This window comes from Pempheris klunzingeri, chromosome 23 (assembly GCF_042242105.1).
Source record: "Pempheris klunzingeri isolate RE-2024b chromosome 23, fPemKlu1.hap1, whole genome shotgun sequence".
NCBI lineage: Eukaryota > Metazoa > Chordata > Actinopteri > Acropomatiformes > Pempheridae > Pempheris > Pempheris klunzingeri.
Window position 1 is genome coordinate 12,744,823 of NC_092034.1, and position 19,082 is coordinate 12,763,904.

The window sequence follows — 19,082 nt, forward strand, 5'->3', positions numbered from 1 at the left end:
AGTCAGTCTTTCAAAGGAATTTGAAGCTGTTCTTTACTTATAGATTTATATGTTTGATGTCTCTTAATCTCCCAGTTTATCCTTTACATCTTTATCATGTATCTGATTGACATAATCTTTCCAATTAGACCTTTGTAGCATCCTGGGTCTCATTTGTTTCTCACCAAACGCTCAAAGAAAGTGTTACAAGATCGTGTGTACTATTCTTCAAAAACTCATATGATTCATATCTAAATCTAATTCTACAGTTACACGGGCTGGACTTTTTCAAATGATCATTTTTAGAGTTTTTGCACAAGAGACACCTTTTAGTAAAGGTATTCTCCTCCATGCCAGAACCCTGTTAAACTAATGATGATCTTGACCACTGACAACTTGTAAGTTCAGGTAATTTGATGGAGGTCTCTGCCATATCTAAAAATAGTTTGCTCCATAATTTGTGTGTTGTAATTAACACAAAGTAAGTGACACATGGAAAACTTGGTCTGCATGCAAAATGCAAGATCTCTACAGTTGCTTCAATTATACAAGTACACTTAAGTACACATGTTGTACCACCATGTAGCAGAGCTGGTTGGTTTCTGGACATATAATTTGCTCATAAAGGTATTTTGATGCCACAGGGTACAGACACATTGCACTGTGTAGAATATGTAAACATATACATGCATGTAAATGTAATTTCATTTTCCATTTTAAAGTGTAAATCCTTAAGACTATGGCCTACTTAAACAGAACACGAAATATTGGGCAAATTTAGTGTCTTTTTTTTTAACAGTTAAACCTGTCCAGTTTAAAACTGTATTGAATTTACATAGATTTTTAAAATGTATGAATTTGTCATTTGAATTTACAATTTTTCTAACTGTGGCTCAGATCGCAGGAAAACTGTGATTTTTCCGACAGTCAGTGAAAGCGCCATTAAATTGGAGACACCTGTAGTGGACCACATTAACGGCAGACTCGGCTAATGAGAGAAAGCGTTTATTTTAAAGCTATAAAACGAAACAAATGCTGTAAATCTTAGCTTATTCGAGTCGTCAAACATCTTTAAGGAGGAGCCAGGGCCCGGTTAGTGAGGACACGGCAGTTTGAAGTCGTGGAAACTAAAAAAAACAAAAAAAAACGTCCAGATTGTGATAATTCATTTCCGATAAAGTTGGCTAGCTAACGTTAGCTAGGTTGCTTTTAAATTTAAGGCGGCGACCGCGGGATAATTTTAAGACTTTTAGTGTTAATGGTTAGCTACAGCTGTTTCTACTCTACGGTCTGCCCCCAAATTCAACAATGGTAAGTATCTGTTACCTTATGTTAATTTAAATTAAGATTATTTAGCATAAGGCTATGTTATTAGCATACCGATGCAGATTAATTCTTAGCCATTAGTCAGTAATGGTGGCTATTCTTGTTGCTCCGGGAAACGCTTGTAAAGCCCATAATGTCAGCCATCGTATGTCAGAGTAAATGGGCTTCAGTTCCACAGTGACTCTACTAAACTACAACTGTTTGTCTTTGTAATTAACAGAAGGAGGTAATGAAGTGTGTGAGCCACCAGCAGGCCAACCAACTGCTCCACAACAGGTTCATTGTGGTCTTGGGAGACTCCAGTGAGTAACTCCGTTTCGTCTGGTTGCTCTTGAAAGAGATGGCAGGCAGGTTTGCTCCCCATTCACACTGTCTCTGTGCATCCCACCCTCAGTTCAGCGGTCCGTGTACAAAGACATTGTTCTGCTGCTGCAAAAGGAGAAATATCTCACTGCAAGTCAACTGAAGAGCAAGGCAAGTGACATTTACTGAGTTTACATGTTAATGAAGACAGAGCTGATATTCTATATTGGATCTGAGGACCCACTGTGTTCAAATGCATTTACCTTAACGGTCATGTGTTTCCCTTTCAGGGTGAGATGAGCTTTGAGCAGGACTGCCTGGTCGAGGGGGGCTGTCTTAGCCAAATGCACAATGGAACTCAGTACCGGGAGGTTCGGCAGTTTCAGTCCGCCCATTACCTGGTCCGCTTCTACTTTGTGACACGCATCTACTCCCGCTACATGCAGAGCATCCTAGAAGACTTCCGCCAGGGCTTAAAACCAGATATTGTCATTGTGAACTCATGCGTTTGGGATATTTCAAGGTGGGTCCTGTAAGATGCTGCACTTGGAGATATAAATGCATTTACATGAATAGTACTCCATTCTGCACTTGACTCATGAGTGGTCAGGTAGCTGGGCAAATTCGTGGGCCGTAGGTGTGTATTTGGATCGGCAAAAAACATGTTTACATTCCCAAAAGCGGCATAGTTGAGGTCTAATTTCTTAGTTCGTCTCATCTTCGCCCCAAGATCTAACAGTGAGTGTGAGGGAGGGTGTGTGTGGGGAAAGTGAACTCTCCTCTAGAACTGTATAGCTGGTTTTGTCCTGCTCCAAACAGCTGTGCTTTTCCAAAGGCTCAATGCTCACTAAGTCATTTGAACAAAGCACATGAACTACAATAAGCACTGTAAGCTGTTCTCCTAACCTGATCCTGTGCTGGTGTAAGGTGTCACTGAAACTCTTTGGATGAAGCCCCAGTTTAACTAGTTTGTTACTAGTCTAGCTGGTGTATGTCTATCTGTTTTTGTAGATACTATTCCAATTGGACTGATGACTACAAGGAGAACCTACATAAGTTCTTTGAAGAGCTGAGTGGGACTCTGCCTGAGGAGACTCTGGTCGTATGGAACCTAGCCATGCCCTTAGGAGAGAGGCTCAAAGGTGGTTTCCTGGTGCCTGAGGTACAGCGCCGCCAGCCATCTGCATCATAACTTGATATTTGGTGGTGGTGTGTCAAACTTGCTCCCAATCAAGCATGAAATATCTCCTCTTCCACCTTTTATTACAAGGACATCAGTGGTGTAAGCACTACTGAGGCGTACATTAGTTCAGCCCACTTCGATGCCAACCTCAGTAGCTGTGTCATAGCCCTCAGAACCATCTGTCCTGTCAGCTTGATTTTATTCATTAATTATTTATTGCTATTATTTGTCCCCATCCACAGAATCATACAGGATGTCCCCAGTCAAACCTGGAAGCTCATAGTGACACTGAGATCATTCTAGATGTTAACATCTTCTCAACAGGAGACTCTTGTGATCTGAACAGATGCCTGTGGAGTTCAGACAAGTCCCTCAGTAGAGTGGGTTGCATCACAAGTAGTAGCTATGTTTTCAGTACTTTTTTTTTTTTTTTTTTTAGGGTGAGCGGATTATTTATCTGCATCTACTCTTATAGACTGCTGCTCCTCCAGCTGTAAAAGCTTTGTCCTCTCACACCTTCACCCCAGATCAAGCACAAGGCCCCCCAGCTGCGTTACGATGTGATTGAAGCCAACTTCTACAGCGGGACTCTGGCCAACGCCTATGGGATGGACGTGTTGGACCTCCACTTCCAGTTCCGCTTCTCCCTGCACCATCGCACCAAGGATGGAGTCCACTGGAACGCCCTTGTCCACCGCAGGATCACCTCTCTGCTGTTACAGCATGCTGCACAGGCTTGGGGTGTCAGTATGCCCTGTCCTCTGACTGCTGTTGGTGAGGTCAACACACACACACACAGGAGTAAATGCACATTCCTAAGATACAACTAGTTACAGTAATGGGACAGTGGCATCTTTCCTCACGGTTTGTACTTCAGATACAGATATTACTGTGACTGCTCTTGACTAAAATAAGCACTCATGGCTTTTGTTACTGAATTTCAAAGGAATTGCTGAAATGAGGTTGACATAAGTTTGTTCTTTCCAGAGCATACAGAGGCTACTGCTCAGCAGCCAGTCTTTGGAAATGCTACCAAACCTGCAGGTGAGACATCAGATGATGATTGATTATTTCTGTTGCTGGATAAATAAATGGCAAGCAGGTATTGGTAAAATAAATCACAACTACACAACCTTTCAAGATTTATGTACCGTACATTAGAACATTGCAACCTGTGAAATTATATACTTGATGTCCATAGTTGGTCAAATGCAGAATGGAAGCGTCATTTTCAGAGGGCTCCAAACTCTTGATTATAGCTTCACACTTATCTTTATTTATTTATTTAATGTCACAATGGTGATAAATGTAAAATGCCAGTTTAATTCCCAGTGTTACAATATGTTTCCTCTCTGAATGCCTGCCTTTTGCTCCACTTTTGTTTTATTTTGGGATTTAGTTCATCTTAAAATTGAACAGCATATACATTGAACATCAGGCTCTCTAAAATCTGCAGAGGCCCTGAAAGCACGATGGTCACACTGTTTCCACAGTTCAGAGAATGACCACAATGTTCGTGTAAATGTAAACCTGAGTGTGTGTGTGTGTGTGTGCTTTTTCAGGAATGTGTCGGATGGAGGGCGCTCCTACCTACCACTGCCCTCCTCCCTCCAACTACTTCTCTAACATGGGTAAGACATCTACAGACAGGGTCTGTGAAATGCAGATTCTTGTACAGAAGAAGTCATTTTAAAAGACAAACATAAAAGCCACAGATTTTATTTCTTTTTATGTGTGTAACTGCCATTGCCGCCTCCCCCTCATCTCCCTTTCACAGAGCAACAACCATCCAAGAGAAATTACACTGGCTACAGGGAGGAGTTCTTCTGTGATTCCCTTCCTTCTGACTACTGGAACTCTGAGCCACAGGCGCATTGGGCTTCCAGACTTGCATATTATAAACATGGATGGGCTACAAATGGTAAGCGTGCAAGATGATGGCATGCTCATATAAAAGTGGCTGTGACCAAACAAATTAAAGATAAATGTGTTTTCCTCCTATCAGACCGTACAGGCCAAGTTTCACTCTGCACTGCAGTGGAAATGTTTGTTTTTTAAGACCAAGGTGTCTGTGGGTCCTGTGTTCTAGCTCATCAAAGTGTTGTGTTCACATGTCCCTTATGTTCTGCAGATTACCTCTACAGGCCTCCCCACCACTCTGAGCCCTACATCAACTATTGTCATGAGCATGTGATGAGGAGCCGGCACACCAGACGCCACTATGCTCCATACACCCATCACAGACCCAGTCATTACGCCCAGCATGGCCACTACTAGAGGCAGAATGGTTACAACAGTCACATATGGTCAGATTCCACTTATTGTGTTTTCTATTTAGTACATTGCATCACAGCTTGTAACCAAACTGCTGACTTCACTTGGATTGTATTTTATTCAGTGAATGTCCTCATACATACACCTAGATTGGTCCTTTTTTCTAATATTGTACATTAATACTGTTTTAATTGAGTTATCAGTTTGTTCTTTTGAACCAGAAATGGATTGTACAATGCATTTAAAGGCATTTTTAATTCTGCATGTACAATGTGTGAGGGGCTGTGTTCTAAAGCTGATCCAAGAGAGGACCATTTTGAAATTAACCACTTGTTGCTTTTCAAAATGAACGATCCCTCTGTCTAATTTTTCTCAAATAAAGTGTGGTAAGATTTGATTTTAAGCTTGAAACAATTATTTCAAAGTGATTTTCCTGTGATACATGCAGTCAGAGGGGGTAAACAAACTGCCTTGGATCTGTTTGCAGTAAGCATGTAATCAATGTTTTCACTTAAAACTCAGGTAGAACAGCTTTGGAACGTTGGAGGACGGTATAATGTTTATATGCAGATTTCTCAAATTGTAGCCCATCTCATCAGTGTAGCCATCTTAATCTCATAGTAATGAGATTAAAATTCAAAAACCGTTACTCTAACTGTCCTCAACATCAGCAGCAGTGACTTTGGAGCAGCTCATTTCTGTTAACTGATTACTGATGACATTCAGGCAAAACATTTCATTAGTCAAAATTGACACATTGATAAAGATGTTCTGAAGTGAATTGCTTTTATTGTCTGAAGGACAAATACAAAAGATACAAAGGGGGGAGCTATCAGTAAATAGAATAAAAATGACTTGTTGCTGGTTTTTCCCCTTTTCAACAGTTACAAAGACGACACCATCATAATGTGACATTCAGGAGTCAAATCCATTTGGACTTAAAATGATCAAACACCATTGAGTCTTACATCTATAGAGACACTGTTGTGCCTCAGTTTTATTAGTGCTATAGTGTTAACTTTGCAAACCTAGGATACAATTTCCTGAGAATAGAGAAAAGCAAAAGGATAAATAGGTGAATGTTGAAGTGGAAACTGGAATGAGAAGAACAAAAGCTTTTGTTGATGTGATGGCTGTGAGCCAATGGCATAGTGTCTCAGGCCATGAGGAGGCGGTGCACTTGCTGCAGCTGCTGCTGTGACAGGACAAGACGGTGGACTTGTTCCTGTCCGCGGGTGCACGGAATGGCAACACGACCCACAAACACCGTTCCTCCCTGCTTCTCTTCCTTGGCCTGGAAAACACACATGATGTAATGTTACATGTTTCAATGTGCCGTTTCAAGTTCAAGTGTAGACATCATGATTGTGTGTATACACCGTATACTCTCACCTTAACAAAGGAGGAGACTGGGAAGGTGGCGAAGTCAGAGGAAGCCTTTGCTCCGGACTGATGGGAGACTACATGTTCAGCCACTTCACCCTGAAACAGAAAAGGGTCCAAATGTTTGGTTTTATGTTGTCAGTTTATTGACAAGATGAGAACAGATAGGATTCTGAAGTTGTCACCTTGAGTTTGCCCAGAGCATCACTGAGGCTCTGCAGTCGAGCTGTCTGCTCCAGCAGCTGGGCGCTGGCACTAACTGGAAGAAACACAGGAGAGGGAAGACAGAAAATGAACCAGTTCACTCAGGTATATACATGTACACGCACAGGAAGGGAGGGTCTAAAAGCAGACAAACACACACCTGCAGTCTTTCCGGTGACATCCACCACTTTAACCTCTGCGCTCAGCTTGAGCAGGGTGGCCAGCAGTTGGTCTGTCCTGCGATAGATGCCTGTGTTTAGTCCATCTGGTGGCATGCAGCTGTCTTTGGACACTTGTGGTAGTTTGGGAGGGCAGAGTGGAGGCAGAGAGGCCAGCTGGGCTCTAATCTTCTCCGCCTGAGAGTCAAATATATTCAGAGTCAATATTACCAGGGTTTAGACTGCACAATGACAAAATATGATAACACCAGCACCAGTGTACCTTGAGTCTGTTGTTTTCATTCTTGAGGTGTTTAATGCCCAGTCTCTGGGCTTCAACCTGCTGCCTGAGGAGAGGGGAGTCCACCACCTGCAGCGGTCCTGCCAGGGATGGAGGCAGACCTGCTGGAAGGAGAATGGTGAGAGACACTCTCTTACTATGACAACATTTCCACCTGCTTACAGAAAGTATCAATAAGCACAGTATTTTACCTCCTGCAGATCCCTGAACAATGGAGGCGATTCCAGAGGCAGGTGTTCCTCTCAGGCCTTCAATGGTCATCTTGGATTGGCTGTTAATGCGCTGTTTCAGCTCTGCTTTCTCTGCCTCCAGCTGGTCGATGTCAGCCTGCAGAGCATCCATCGTCTCCTCAAACTCCCTGAAGATGAGGAGAAAGGAAGGCGAGTGGGCAGGAAAATAAGAAGGGCAAGTGAGTGAAAGGTGAAAAAGAAAAAGCATGTGTTAATTGTTTGCCTCTTTAACGCTCTTACTTTTCTTTCTTCTTCAGCAGGGCAAGGTTCTCGTCCAGTTTGGTCTGAATCTTCTCCACCCGTTCATCTGCATCTTTGGTGGAGGTGTCCAGCTTCTTCTCCAGTAGGCTCAGACGGACGTTGGCCTCACTCAGCTCCTCACCCTGGGACAGAGGTAAAGCAACACTAATTTTGCCTCTGCTGTTTCTTTCCATGTCAGTGGGGCAGACTAATGCTCTGCAGAGATTTTTGTTGGAGGTATCTGGATGAGTGTGTCACCTTGATCTTGAGGGACTTCTTGACCTCCCTGATGACCGTCTCTCTGTCTTCTAACTTGACTCCCAGACCCTCAGCATCAGTCATCTCAGCCCTGACGGTGGATGCTCTTATCTCGACCGGAAGAGCCTGGTCACATGGGGGGAAAGTGGAAAAGATAAGAAGTGACAAACAGCAGAAATGTGCTTGGACTTCAAATTCTGAATTATGTGATTCACCCATTAGAAAAAAAGAAAGCTTGCACATACCTTGCCCTGTGGTTTGTCAGCATCATACTCTCCTTCCTGCATGGCCGTGGCCATCTTGTTCATGGTGCTGATGACGGTGCTGCAGGACTGACGCAGACACTCTGGGCCGTTCAGACCATGAGCGCCGTACACCTTTGAGAGATGAGAGTAGATTTAGAGAATATAATAAAACAGCTGCAAAATTGCTGAAATAAACCCTGAATCAGACCATATTTGGAAATGCTGGAAATGGAAGTGTCTTGTAATCAATTTAGTACACTTCTTTTGCTAGTAATATTTGGCCACGGTCTGCTGACAGCATCTGTGATTAAATTTAAACCAAACAAAAAGACCTGACACTGAAGTTGTCAGTGCCTAATGGCCCATTGTTTCAGTGTCAAGAGTATCGGGCCATGGTTCAGAGTGATGACTACCTGCTCCACAGCCTTGCAAGCGGTGTCCTCCAGTTTGAGAGTGTTGAGTCCCTCCTGTTCTGCCAGCGAAGCAACCATCTGAGCTCCAGCTGCAGCCACCTCCTGCAGCACCGCCACCACGCGAGTCTGCTGGCGCCTGCACTCCGTCAGCGTCTCCGACACCTCCCAGATGAGACACGATGTGTCAGTCACACATGTACTGTAGATCAACCACTTTGGTGTGTGATTTGTGGCTCAGTGATCATTAGACAATGTGTCAATAAACCAAACAGAGGATAAACATAAATGGTATGGTGGGACAAAAAAGAAGTGTTCCAAGTCGCTCTTGTCAAACCCACTTTGAGCTCTAGTTCCATGCACTGAGTGTGTTTCCTTGTCCCATACCTGCGGTCCAAAACTGAGAGCAGCCGGTACTCCAACCACATCTGTTCCAGGCATGCGGCGGCGGATCTTCTTACAGAACTGTCTGACGTCAGAGCAGGAAGTGTCCAGGTCCTTTAGGAGGACAGTGAAGCTAGAGCTCTCCTGACCTGCTGCCAAGAAGGCCCGCAGACGGGCCACCTCCACTCCCATACAGTCCAGGGCACTCTGGGTAAACTGGAGGTGAGAGGGTGGCATGGATTAGAAAGTTAGAAAACCACTATAATCTCATTAATCTTTTACTTTGCTTGCTAAAATTCCTCACAGGGACATTTTTTCTCCTTAGTCAGAATGCAGAATACGTTTAACTCGGTCCAAGAAGTCCAACTGTCAAAATCTTTAGAAATAAAGGAAATGACACTGCAGAAGAAGCTTGAAGTACCTTGATGTGGTCAGCCAGCTGCACTGTGCAGTCTTCAGTGTGATCTGCCAGATGGACACTGTACAGTTGCTGGAAGGTAAAACGACAGTGAGAAGCTTTAGATTAAGATTATATTTACTTAAACTTCCATGTGGTCTGTTTACATGTCTATCACTGTGTTTGTGTGTGTGTGTACATCCTCACGTCCTCTGGCTCTGGCTCACTATTTGGCCAAATCCAGTTACTAGGAGTTACTAACATTTACAACTGGTAAAAGGGATTCTTATTGTAAAAGGTAAAACACATCACCATCAAGGTAAACAGTATTGCCAAAGTGTATGAATCTGGTAATTTGATATATCAAATTAAATTTTCTGACTATAAAGATATGCTTGCAGTAGTTCAATGTATTCAAATATCTGAGATAGCTGACGGGGATAAACCCTTACAAGGGCAGTCTTATTGTAAAGTGGTGCCATAGTTTTAAATGCAAGTCAACTTTTGGTTTGGGTTTGATTGAGCCTGTGTGTAGGTACAACTCTGATAGGCTCTTTGTTACCTGATAGTACTTGATGGCCTTAGTCAGAGGTTCCACCTGAACAGTCTCATCTAGCTGATCTTTATGCAGCAGGTCGATGAAAAAATCCAGGGAGCGCTCATGGAAGCTCATTTCAGAGTAGAGTGTTCCCATGCGCTTAAAAACCTCCACGCTGCAGGTATTCAGAGCCCTACAACCAGAGCAGCTGTTACTACTTCATGTTTACAACATCACAGCAACAGTTTAGAAACATACTTGAGAAACCTGACATTTAAAAAAATATCATTATTATTCTGCTTTTATTGTCCATAGCCAATGCACAGTTCTTCAAAATTCTCTCATATTAACACTATATTTTCTTTATGACACATGAGCTGCACTACTTACTGTTCATATTTGTGCAGAGTGGCCTGCAGCAGGCTGAGGGAATACACCAGTCCTGAGGCAAAACTGCGCTGTTCTCCCGCCGGCCCTTTGAGCCCCGTCCCCTGGGCCAAGTTCCCATTCAAGTCAAACTTCTCCTGGGCCTGTTTACTGATCAGCTCAGCCTGCCAGGTAAAGGGCATGCATGCATACAGATGCATTAGTTTTAGGAGCAAACACAGAAAAAGGAGTTCAAATGAAGTTATCAGTGACAGGATTCAATACAAAGACACTTGAGCTCATTTGTCCACTTTGTACCTTGCAGATGAGCCTGGGGATGAGCAGGAGGACCAGAATACAGTCGTGATCTCCACCATGACGGAGGAAAGAGTCAGGCATGAAGGAGGTAAGGAGGGATACCTGTCTGTTTGACTGAGCCACTTCCATTTTCCTCAGCTCCATCTCAATGGCCTAGGTACGCAGATTATAAAAACGGTGTCAGAGGTGCAAGGCTGGTAACTCCTGCCACTCATCATTCCTGGCAGGATAATATCCAAAGGTTTCCTACCTTGGCATAAGCCTTGGTCTCTGCAAACTTGATCTTGAAGTCAAACAGTTCAGCGGGTTGCTGCACTTGTTCAGTGTTTGCATTCTGCTGGCTGATCAGCTCTCTGTTGGCCTCCTGGTGCACAAGGGAAAAAAGCACATTCAGTCACTTGTACAAAATTTATGCCCAATGCTTCCTCATCTGGTGTATTTTCCCTCCTCTCCACCCACCTGTAGTCCAGCAGTGAGCTCTCTGTATTTGCTGATGGTCTGCTGGTAATCAGCTACAGTCTCCTGGGCAGCCTCCACCCTTTTGTCTGCTTCTCTGACCTTCCCTGCGCTCAGGTCCAGCTGCTCCCTCAGCTCCATTTCAGTCTCCCGGGCGTTCTCCTGGAGCTCATCGTTCATCTCGTTGATGGCCTCCTATTGTTACAGGAACACATTGGAGGTCAGTGGTAGGTGGATGAAAGGGAGGTGCTGGTGCAAAGATATCCCATTGTATCTTTCAAATAACTGAATGATAAATGCAGTTGTTGAATGCAGCTGCAGACCAAATCAGTGACGGTTTCTCTCAGCTCTCGGACTTTCTCCTCCAGGTCGAGGTTCCTCTCTGTCAGGGTCTCCACCATCTCCTCTGACCCCAGAGCAGCATCCACCTAGTAAGCACACAACCAAGCATATACGTACAGTTAAATTCTGAAATGGCAAGCAAATAAAAAGTACTTTTAGTGTAAGTACCAGAAAGCAGCATCAGAGACCCATAAAAACATTTCCTCTTTCTAATCATCTCCCATCTCCACTGACTTTACCTGCTCCTTCAGTTCATCTATGGTGGCCTCCGCCTGCTTGACCTCATGCTGCAGTTTTTCCTTCTGAGCCCTCAGTGTCTCCAGCTCAGAGTTCTTCTTCTCCATCTGTTTCTGCAGCTTCACATGCTCCTGCTTCTCTGAAGAAGATAGGTCACGCATCCTGAGGACAAAAAGGAAAATTAAAATGTTGACAGCTAAAACTGCCCAACCTCCATTCTAGCCCTCCCCCCCAAAAGGAGCTTTTTAGACATTTGACTGACCGAACCAACGCCTCCTTAAGTCTGCTATTCTGCTCCTCCAGCTGTTTGACATGGTAACTTGAGGCAGCTCCATCTGAGCCTGCAGGGCAAAAGGAAAGACATCACAGTGAGGGTGAGCAGTACATAAATAAAAGGAAAGACATGATAAGGAGAAACAGGGAGACACACAAGAGAGTGATTAGTGAGTAGAGGACAGACCTTTCTCTGAAATCTCATGTCTAAGGATCTCCAGGTCCATGGAGAGCTCCTCCACTTTCTCTTTCATTGTGTCCACCTCCACTTGCAGCGACTCTGCCCGCTCTTCAGCCATCTCTTTGTCCAGTGTAGCCATCTCTATGGCGTCTGCCGTGTCGGACATCTCTTCCATGTAGCGGTCCTTGGCCTCCTGTGCCTCACGGGCTTCCTGTGGGAAGGAGGTACAAAAGGAAACTAGAAAGTCATATGATGACATAGATATCCTGCTGATGCTGTAATTTGGACTTAAACTGATTATTAGCACTTCATTTTTCTGTGTACCCTCTTGGCCTCTTTGAGTTGTTTCTGCAGCTCAGCCTGCTGCTCCTGCATTTTGGTCTTCCACTCCTGAAGCTGCTCCAGCTGGATCTTGTGTTTCTCAAGCTCCTTCAGCTTGGCCTTGTCCTCCGTCCGCTTCATCTTCAGCGTTTCCAGCTTCTCCTCCAGGTCCTTGACCTGAGCTCGCATTGATTCCTCCTCCTGAAAATGATGGGCCAGTGTAAATGTGATGAATTAAAAAATTATTTGATTTTAAAGCAGTAAAAACAAACATAAGAAAAGCACTGATCATGTCCCACCACCAAAAACACAGAACAAGATGATGAATTTAAATTGTGCTGCCCCAGATTGATTTATTAATAATTACATAATTATAACGTCCTCAATTACTAGAATAACCTCTAACCGCAAACATTAAAGAGAAAGATTAATCCATTCCCTCCAAACACAATGGTGAAACTGAGTATTTCATTCAGTGTCTCAGAATTAATCCATGCATCATCACCTTATAAATTCACAGTGAGGACATTATAAAAACCATATTTAAGCACTGAGAAGGTGTGCTGAGGTTATGAGTTTGTTAGTAAACTCATGCCAGGTATCATCAGCATGCATGTAGCCATTAGAAAACTCTACCTGCTTGGAAATGGCAGGTTCCACCTGATCAGACAATGATGACATGGATGAAATGGAATGAAAGCTCATTAAATTGATAAATATGATGGGACTGTGGATCTTTGTGCTGGTGATATTTTAATGGATTCCACATGAAAAAATGAACTGTGCCACTAAATTTTGATTATAGGTCTTTATGGCCATTTGAGAATTAGAAGAGACAGGTTTAGTGTCAGCTCAAATTAAATCAGTGACCCACCTTGCTTGGAGTGGCCGTCACCGAGGCTGCCATGACTGCCATGGCTGCAGGCGACCCGCCGGGCTGAGGCACAACAGGAGCCCCCAGTGCACCCTGGTGGGAGGACAGGCCCGCCTCACTCACATCACCAGACAGAGAGGACGGCAGGCTCTCACGAGACGTCTGCAGACCAGCGCAGGGATGCATTGAGAGTGCCGACAGGGAGAAGATGAGGAAAGAAACGGGAGATGGCGTAGTGTTAAGTATATGTAAACAAGAGCTTCTCACAGAGTGAGCACAGGACTTTGATGAACAGAGTAGAAGAGTGCATGCAGTGTTATTTTCTGTGCCGTTGGATTCATCTTGATAGCTTATGAGAAAAATTTCAATCCTCCATTATTTCATGTAGCTTCCATGACCAAACATTTCACCTCTCAGTGTCCCTCACAATTTTGACTTCATTTATCTGGTGGAGCCCCGCACCTATGGACAACCAATCAACAGCTCTCAGTGACAAACCACATCACCACTTGCTGTGAAGTAACAGGTACCCTGATGGGACACATCGTACCGTTCGCGACAGGCTGGTGCGGCCAGGGCGTACCAAGAGGGAGGGGAGGGAGGTAGCAGGCGCGAGACGACGTGGGGTGCTCCACTGCCACAGTGTGATCATAGAGGCAGCTTTAAGACTCAAGGGTTATTTGTAAAACTCAGCTGACATTACAGAATGAAACCTTGTGGTAATGTGAGTCAGCTGACACCATCCTGCTTTGATTCTGTGTATGACATTTGTACGAGTGCACAGAAGTACAACCAGCTTTTGAAAACAAGCTTGAAAATGCTTTGCATCATAAGACATAACCAGTCTCTTCAGTCACAGATAGAAGCACATAAACTCATCATCCAGTTTTAAGTTTCCATTTTTTGTTTAATAAATGTACCTTTAACACAGATTACCACATACTATCACCTAAACCAACTGTCACCACTTATGCTCTGTTTATGTTCTAAGTGGTACCATTTCATTTCTTCAGATACAAATCAGCTGAAATGGTTCACCTGCAGCATACCGCTCTACTACTATAGTGAATGCTTTCAAATGTAATTTACCAAAACCTGCCTTGTTGACCGTCCCACTTAAAAGACTGTTTGACTATGCATGAGGGCCTTCAGAGGTAAAAATGTGGAAAATTGCTTTCTACAATATTGTCAAACTGATGTAATCCTGGTTGTCCTCGTCTGTAGTCTGAGGACAAGGATTCACTGCTTATTGTACTGCAGAAAAATGTGTGGCTTTTAGAAAGATTTCAGACATTTGAAGCTGCGCCCTCGATTCAACATGCCTAGAATAACCTCCTAGGCAAGTCAGGTTTCAAAAAGTAAAAATATTGAGATTACAAAAACAGTGGAGAGTTATGTGCCATTTTAAATCATTCTGTTTTCATGCTGTTTGACCCCCTCTGTCTGCTATGGACGGGCTCACCTTGGCAGAGCGGCGGGCAGAGGACTGGAGGAGAGGAGGAGGAGGAGGAGGAGGAGAGTTGCAGGGGGGGGTGGACGCGTGCACGCACACACATGGATATAAGCGCGCACACACACGCGCACGCACACGTCCAGTAGTGAAGGAAGATAAGAGATTAGCACCGCATAAGAAGCATATCCACTGTTAATAGCTTTGATGGCTGCATGCACCATTTAACACCATTTCAAAGAGTTGTTATTTTTAATGACTCAGGCCATAAGAACAAAACAAAATTTGGGTTCATGCAACAGTGTTGAAGTAGCGGCAAAACATCACAGGAATTATGAGGCCAAGAATGACAAAGATACCATCATGATGACCGTAATGCTGTCATAATATCGGCCTGTAAATGTGTATGCTGGATGTCTTTACCAGACTAAAGTGAGAAAGTGAGCAGTGAGCGTGGACGAAGAAAACCAAGAGAAAATATATTGAAAACGATATCTGTCAACAAGTGATATGTCTTGTGCACATGTCCACAACTTAAAAACAAAAGATGAGCTGCCACATTAGTGTGATTAACAACAACCAAGGCAAAAGCAAATGCGTTGAAATTAAATATTTCTACCTTCTTTATGTTCACAGGTGTCTGCAAGAGGTATTCAGAGAAACAAAAATGACAAATCAACCCAAAAGCTCAGAGGCAAAACAGAAACTCATTCGTATCGTACAGAAAAATGAAAAAGGAGGACAATTGGGGGAACTCATACAAAGCACCTCTGGACAAGAAAACACCGCAAAGAACAAGTCAGAGAAAGGGTTGACAGTCATCACTCCACTCATCACTACATAAAATGGTCGGGTTAGTCTTGTTCAACACACTGAAATCATCATAAATTCTCTGAAACATGCAGACAAGCCATATTTCTTAAATCCACATTACATACATAAAAGTCCACAGAAATCCAACTATCTTCGAGGCAAAGTCATGCGAACAACACAACATTGCTAAACTGGAGCAAAAAGACAAAAAAATAAGTGTAAGGGTAATGGTTGCCTACCTGCTTGGTTGTTTTGGGAGTCTCTGCAATGTCTGAAGGAAACAGATGAATAATTATCTACTGTTATTGTTACTAACTTTGAGTAACTATGTTTTAAAAGTATGTATATCAAACACAGCTGTGTTCACACTCACCTTTTTGTTTAATTATCTTTCCAATGCCTGATTCAGGAGTATCCGGTGAGGTGACGCTGGAGCCATCTTCCACCACCTGGATCTGTGCAGAGGGACAGAGAAACCAGTGTTGTGATCAGGACAACAAGGACATGGAAAGAAAACAGGGACGTGAGCACAAATAAATGCAGGAGAAAAAAAAGGATTGTTGCACTAGAAATGTTCTCGATGATTCTCTCAGTGTTTCCATATACTAAGGTCAGGCAACTGGGCAAAATGGACACAAAAATTATGATTACACCAGAGTAATAGGAGGATATACACCATCATCCTACCCTCATGTGGATGATGTATATTCATCTTTGCATCACTAACCTGGGACTGTCTGACAAATATCCCGTGGTTGTCCTCACAGGTGAAGTAGCGTTTCCCCTGCACGGTGCCATCGTTCTTGCCTTTGGCATCATTCAATATGACGCCCACCCATTTCCCAGAAGCAAAGAGGGTGGCACCAATATAAGCAACGGTACCACGCTGACCCTTCCCTATCACCTCCACCACAGAGCCGATCTGGGAGGGAGGAGAGCACAGACAAGAGGATGAGAGACGGTGAGACATTATACAGTACTTGATTTGAATTTGTTTCTTTGTCTTCTTATTTCTTCCTTTTTCGTGACCTACCTTTGGAGGCTTACTACTCTCCACTGTTCCCCCGCTGCTCATTTTGCTGATCAGTGGGCTGGTCAGCTGGAGGGGATAATTTGGGATTTGGGATACAGAGAAAAGAAGCGAGATAGATAAATGTAGGAAGGAGAGAGTATCTTAATATATATATATATATATATATATATATATATATATATATATATATATATATATATATATAAATAAAATATATAATATCTTAATCTTGGTCAGAAAGACATAGCTTAGTAGGGATATGTAATGACAAATAATGTCTTTTTAATAGGGTCCATACAAACAAATAGCAGTGTTTTATGTGCAACAATAATGTCCCCAGCTATTAGGAGCAGTCCTATGAATCAAAAATATTCAATGACAAGATAGTCTTAAGGCCACAAAGCACAGAAACACACTCATGCACTAAGTCATATGCCCTGGACCACAATAGACTTCCTAATAAACAAGCCTTATCCCTGCCTTGCTCACACAAAGATACCCATTCAAGACAAATTAGGACTGTGGTACAGTCTAATCCTTTTATAGAGCTGTAGGGACATGTGAATTCATACAGGGCTGAAAGCTGCTTTATCAAAGCCTTGTGATAGAAGCTGTAACACAGGATTGTTATTTTCAGAGAAGTAGAGACACAGTTTCTAGTTTCAGTTTTTTTGGAATAAACATAACTTGAGATTAATGGGAAAGAAAGCTTGACTGTGGGTTAAACGTAAGGACAGAAACTGGATCTTCTCTACAGGATATCCACAGTCACCCAAATTATATTCTTACTCGTTTATCTGGTGAGGACCCAATATGCAACAAGGTGAATATTACATCCACTGTATGGTGAGTGCCGCAAACATGAACATTTTATTGGTTTAACCATCTTAATGTACTTTCTACTGATTAGCTTAATCAATCAAAATGAACACTTGTGTACTAAATTACATATTTTTCAATGTCCATGTTACTCACCCGGGGGGTATAAGAATGTCGCCTGCTCAAAGCCATAATAGCAAGTTAATCTGGTTTCACCTCCGGTACAAAGATAAGGCTAAGTGCTATTTTTCGTCTACTTCCACATCTCTTCCTATTTTCCCGAGAGAGGAGAGGGCAATACTAGGCTGTGATTTCAGGGAGGGGTCCTATGTTGTGCATCACAAATCGTCACAGCTGATTTGAATTGCGAAAGGGAGGGCAACATCTAGCTGCGTCTTCCCACAGGAAAAACACATGGACCCACGTCAATAGTGACTGCCTTTAACTATATAGCCGTAACACTCACAAATTGCTGTTTTTCCCCCTTTCTTTCATACATTACATCCTTGTATGTGACAATGTATGTGGTGTGATCTTTATCGAACAAACAAATGTCAACATTGAGTTGGTTTAATCATTCAATCAGTTTGCAGCAGGCAAACGGCGGCTAACGCTTGATAACATTTCTTCGCTTGGTACTGTTATTTAAATAGTGCTAATGTGAAATTAATTTACTGATTTATTTTTATCTTGTCATACAACAATTTTTAAGCAAACCACACCTCAAAACACAATGCAGTACAAAGGACCCAATAGTTTTACGACACAGGAAGGTGGACAAAGTCATCACACACAACCAAAGCTACTCTGCTCACGCTGCAGTGTTGTTAGCTTGAGCCACAAAATAATACTGACAGCCATACACACAATGCCTTTAACAACATAAATTGCGCTTTACTTTGCCCTCTAGGTTTAGTTATAAATCAGAGTTAACGCCTAGCTAGCCTAGCTTAACAGACAGCTAACGATAACGTCAACACTTGCCAACTCAGCTGATTAGCAAGCAAGCTAAAGTCAGACAGAAAGGTAAAGAAGCTAATATAGACTAGCTGTATTTTGTAAGTTAGCTTACCTGGCATACACTGAGATTCCTCTCTTTAAATACAGTGTCTTGAGGTGTTCTTGCAGACAAACAATGATGCTTTGTTGTTATTTCTAGGCTACCTAGCTTGGAAATCCGGTAGTCTTTTCCGTTTTTTGACAGGTCACTTCCGGCGGACTGACAGGTTGCAAATAATAGAAAAATGGAACTTAGCGCCCCCAGCGGCCGCTCCCAGTCTTTACAGAAAGTTTTACCCCACTCAGGGTAAGAGAGCTTTTTCTGTACAAGCTTTTCTTTAGTCATGCCAACTTCCTCCTAAGGCTGGGGTTTTATTTCCTTCATTGTCCTTCTTTGTCATTACTGTTCCCGCAAAATGTCTGTAAATTGCACATTTAAACTAAATATACAGGTAAGCAGGATCAAAGAAATGGTCTTGAGCTTTCTTGAGTTTTCTCAATGTGACAGAACTTACAGACAGACCCGAAGAAAATCTGTAGTTGTTGGGCAAAAACTGTGTCTGAAGTAAGACAGCTGAAGAGAGGCAGGGTTACAAATAAGACAATACAATAGTTTTATCGATATTACATAAGGTGTTTAAACCAACATTTGGCTTATTAAATGGAAGTTAAATTTACAGAGTGGAATAAAATAATGCATCATGTAAACTATTATTATCAATGGGAAGAAACAAATAAATTCCATAATAAATTCTATTTTTTTGCCAAATATAAAACAATATATTTA

General features: G+C 42.8%; 2 protein-coding genes across 7 annotated transcripts; one reads left to right on the forward strand and one right to left on the reverse strand.

Annotated features, from left to right (window-relative positions):
* The first annotated feature begins 1,534 nt into the window (after positions 1–1,534).
* Positions 1,535–5,176, forward strand: fam113 (family with sequence similarity 113). The gene is made up of 9 exons (XM_070855235.1): positions 1,535–1,607; positions 1,700–1,779; positions 1,899–2,131; positions 2,620–2,770; positions 3,319–3,565; positions 3,779–3,835; positions 4,354–4,422; positions 4,923–5,087; positions 5,145–5,176. Exons 1-8 carry the CDS (start codon positions 1,535–1,537, stop codon positions 5,066–5,068), a joined length of 1,056 nt encoding a protein of 351 aa, XP_070711336.1. The 3' UTR covers positions 5,069–5,087; positions 5,145–5,176.
* A 644-nt stretch (positions 5,177–5,820) lies between these two features.
* Positions 5,821–18,470, reverse strand: LOC139222604 (dynactin subunit 1-like). 6 transcript variants are annotated; one of them, XM_070854417.1, is made up of 31 exons: positions 18,369–18,470; positions 16,478–16,543; positions 16,172–16,366; positions 15,818–15,899; positions 15,684–15,715; positions 15,251–15,271; positions 14,644–14,667; positions 13,182–13,343; positions 12,944–12,967; positions 12,311–12,508; positions 11,993–12,197; positions 11,795–11,873; positions 11,535–11,694; positions 11,277–11,381; positions 10,957–11,148; positions 10,748–10,861; positions 10,498–10,650; positions 10,204–10,364; positions 9,838–10,006; positions 9,300–9,368; positions 8,882–9,094; positions 8,498–8,659; positions 8,085–8,216; positions 7,840–7,965; positions 7,582–7,724; positions 7,303–7,469; positions 7,094–7,215; positions 6,813–7,008; positions 6,634–6,707; positions 6,458–6,547; positions 5,821–6,359 (listed from the first exon to the last, which is right to left on the reverse strand). In XM_070854417.1, exons 2-31 carry the CDS (start codon positions 16,517–16,519, stop codon positions 6,222–6,224), a joined length of 3,750 nt encoding a protein of 1,249 aa, XP_070710518.1. In that variant the 5' UTR covers positions 16,520–16,543; positions 18,369–18,470; the 3' UTR covers positions 5,821–6,221. The 6 variants fall into 6 exon arrangements, with proteins under 6 accessions (XP_070710518.1, XP_070710515.1, XP_070710514.1 ...); XM_070854414.1 differs by lacking the exon at positions 18,369–18,470 and adding an exon at positions 17,453–17,559 and having other exon boundaries at positions 7,094–7,212; XM_070854413.1 differs by lacking the exon at positions 18,369–18,470 and adding an exon at positions 17,453–17,559.
* Positions 18,471–19,082: the final 612 nt, after the last annotated feature.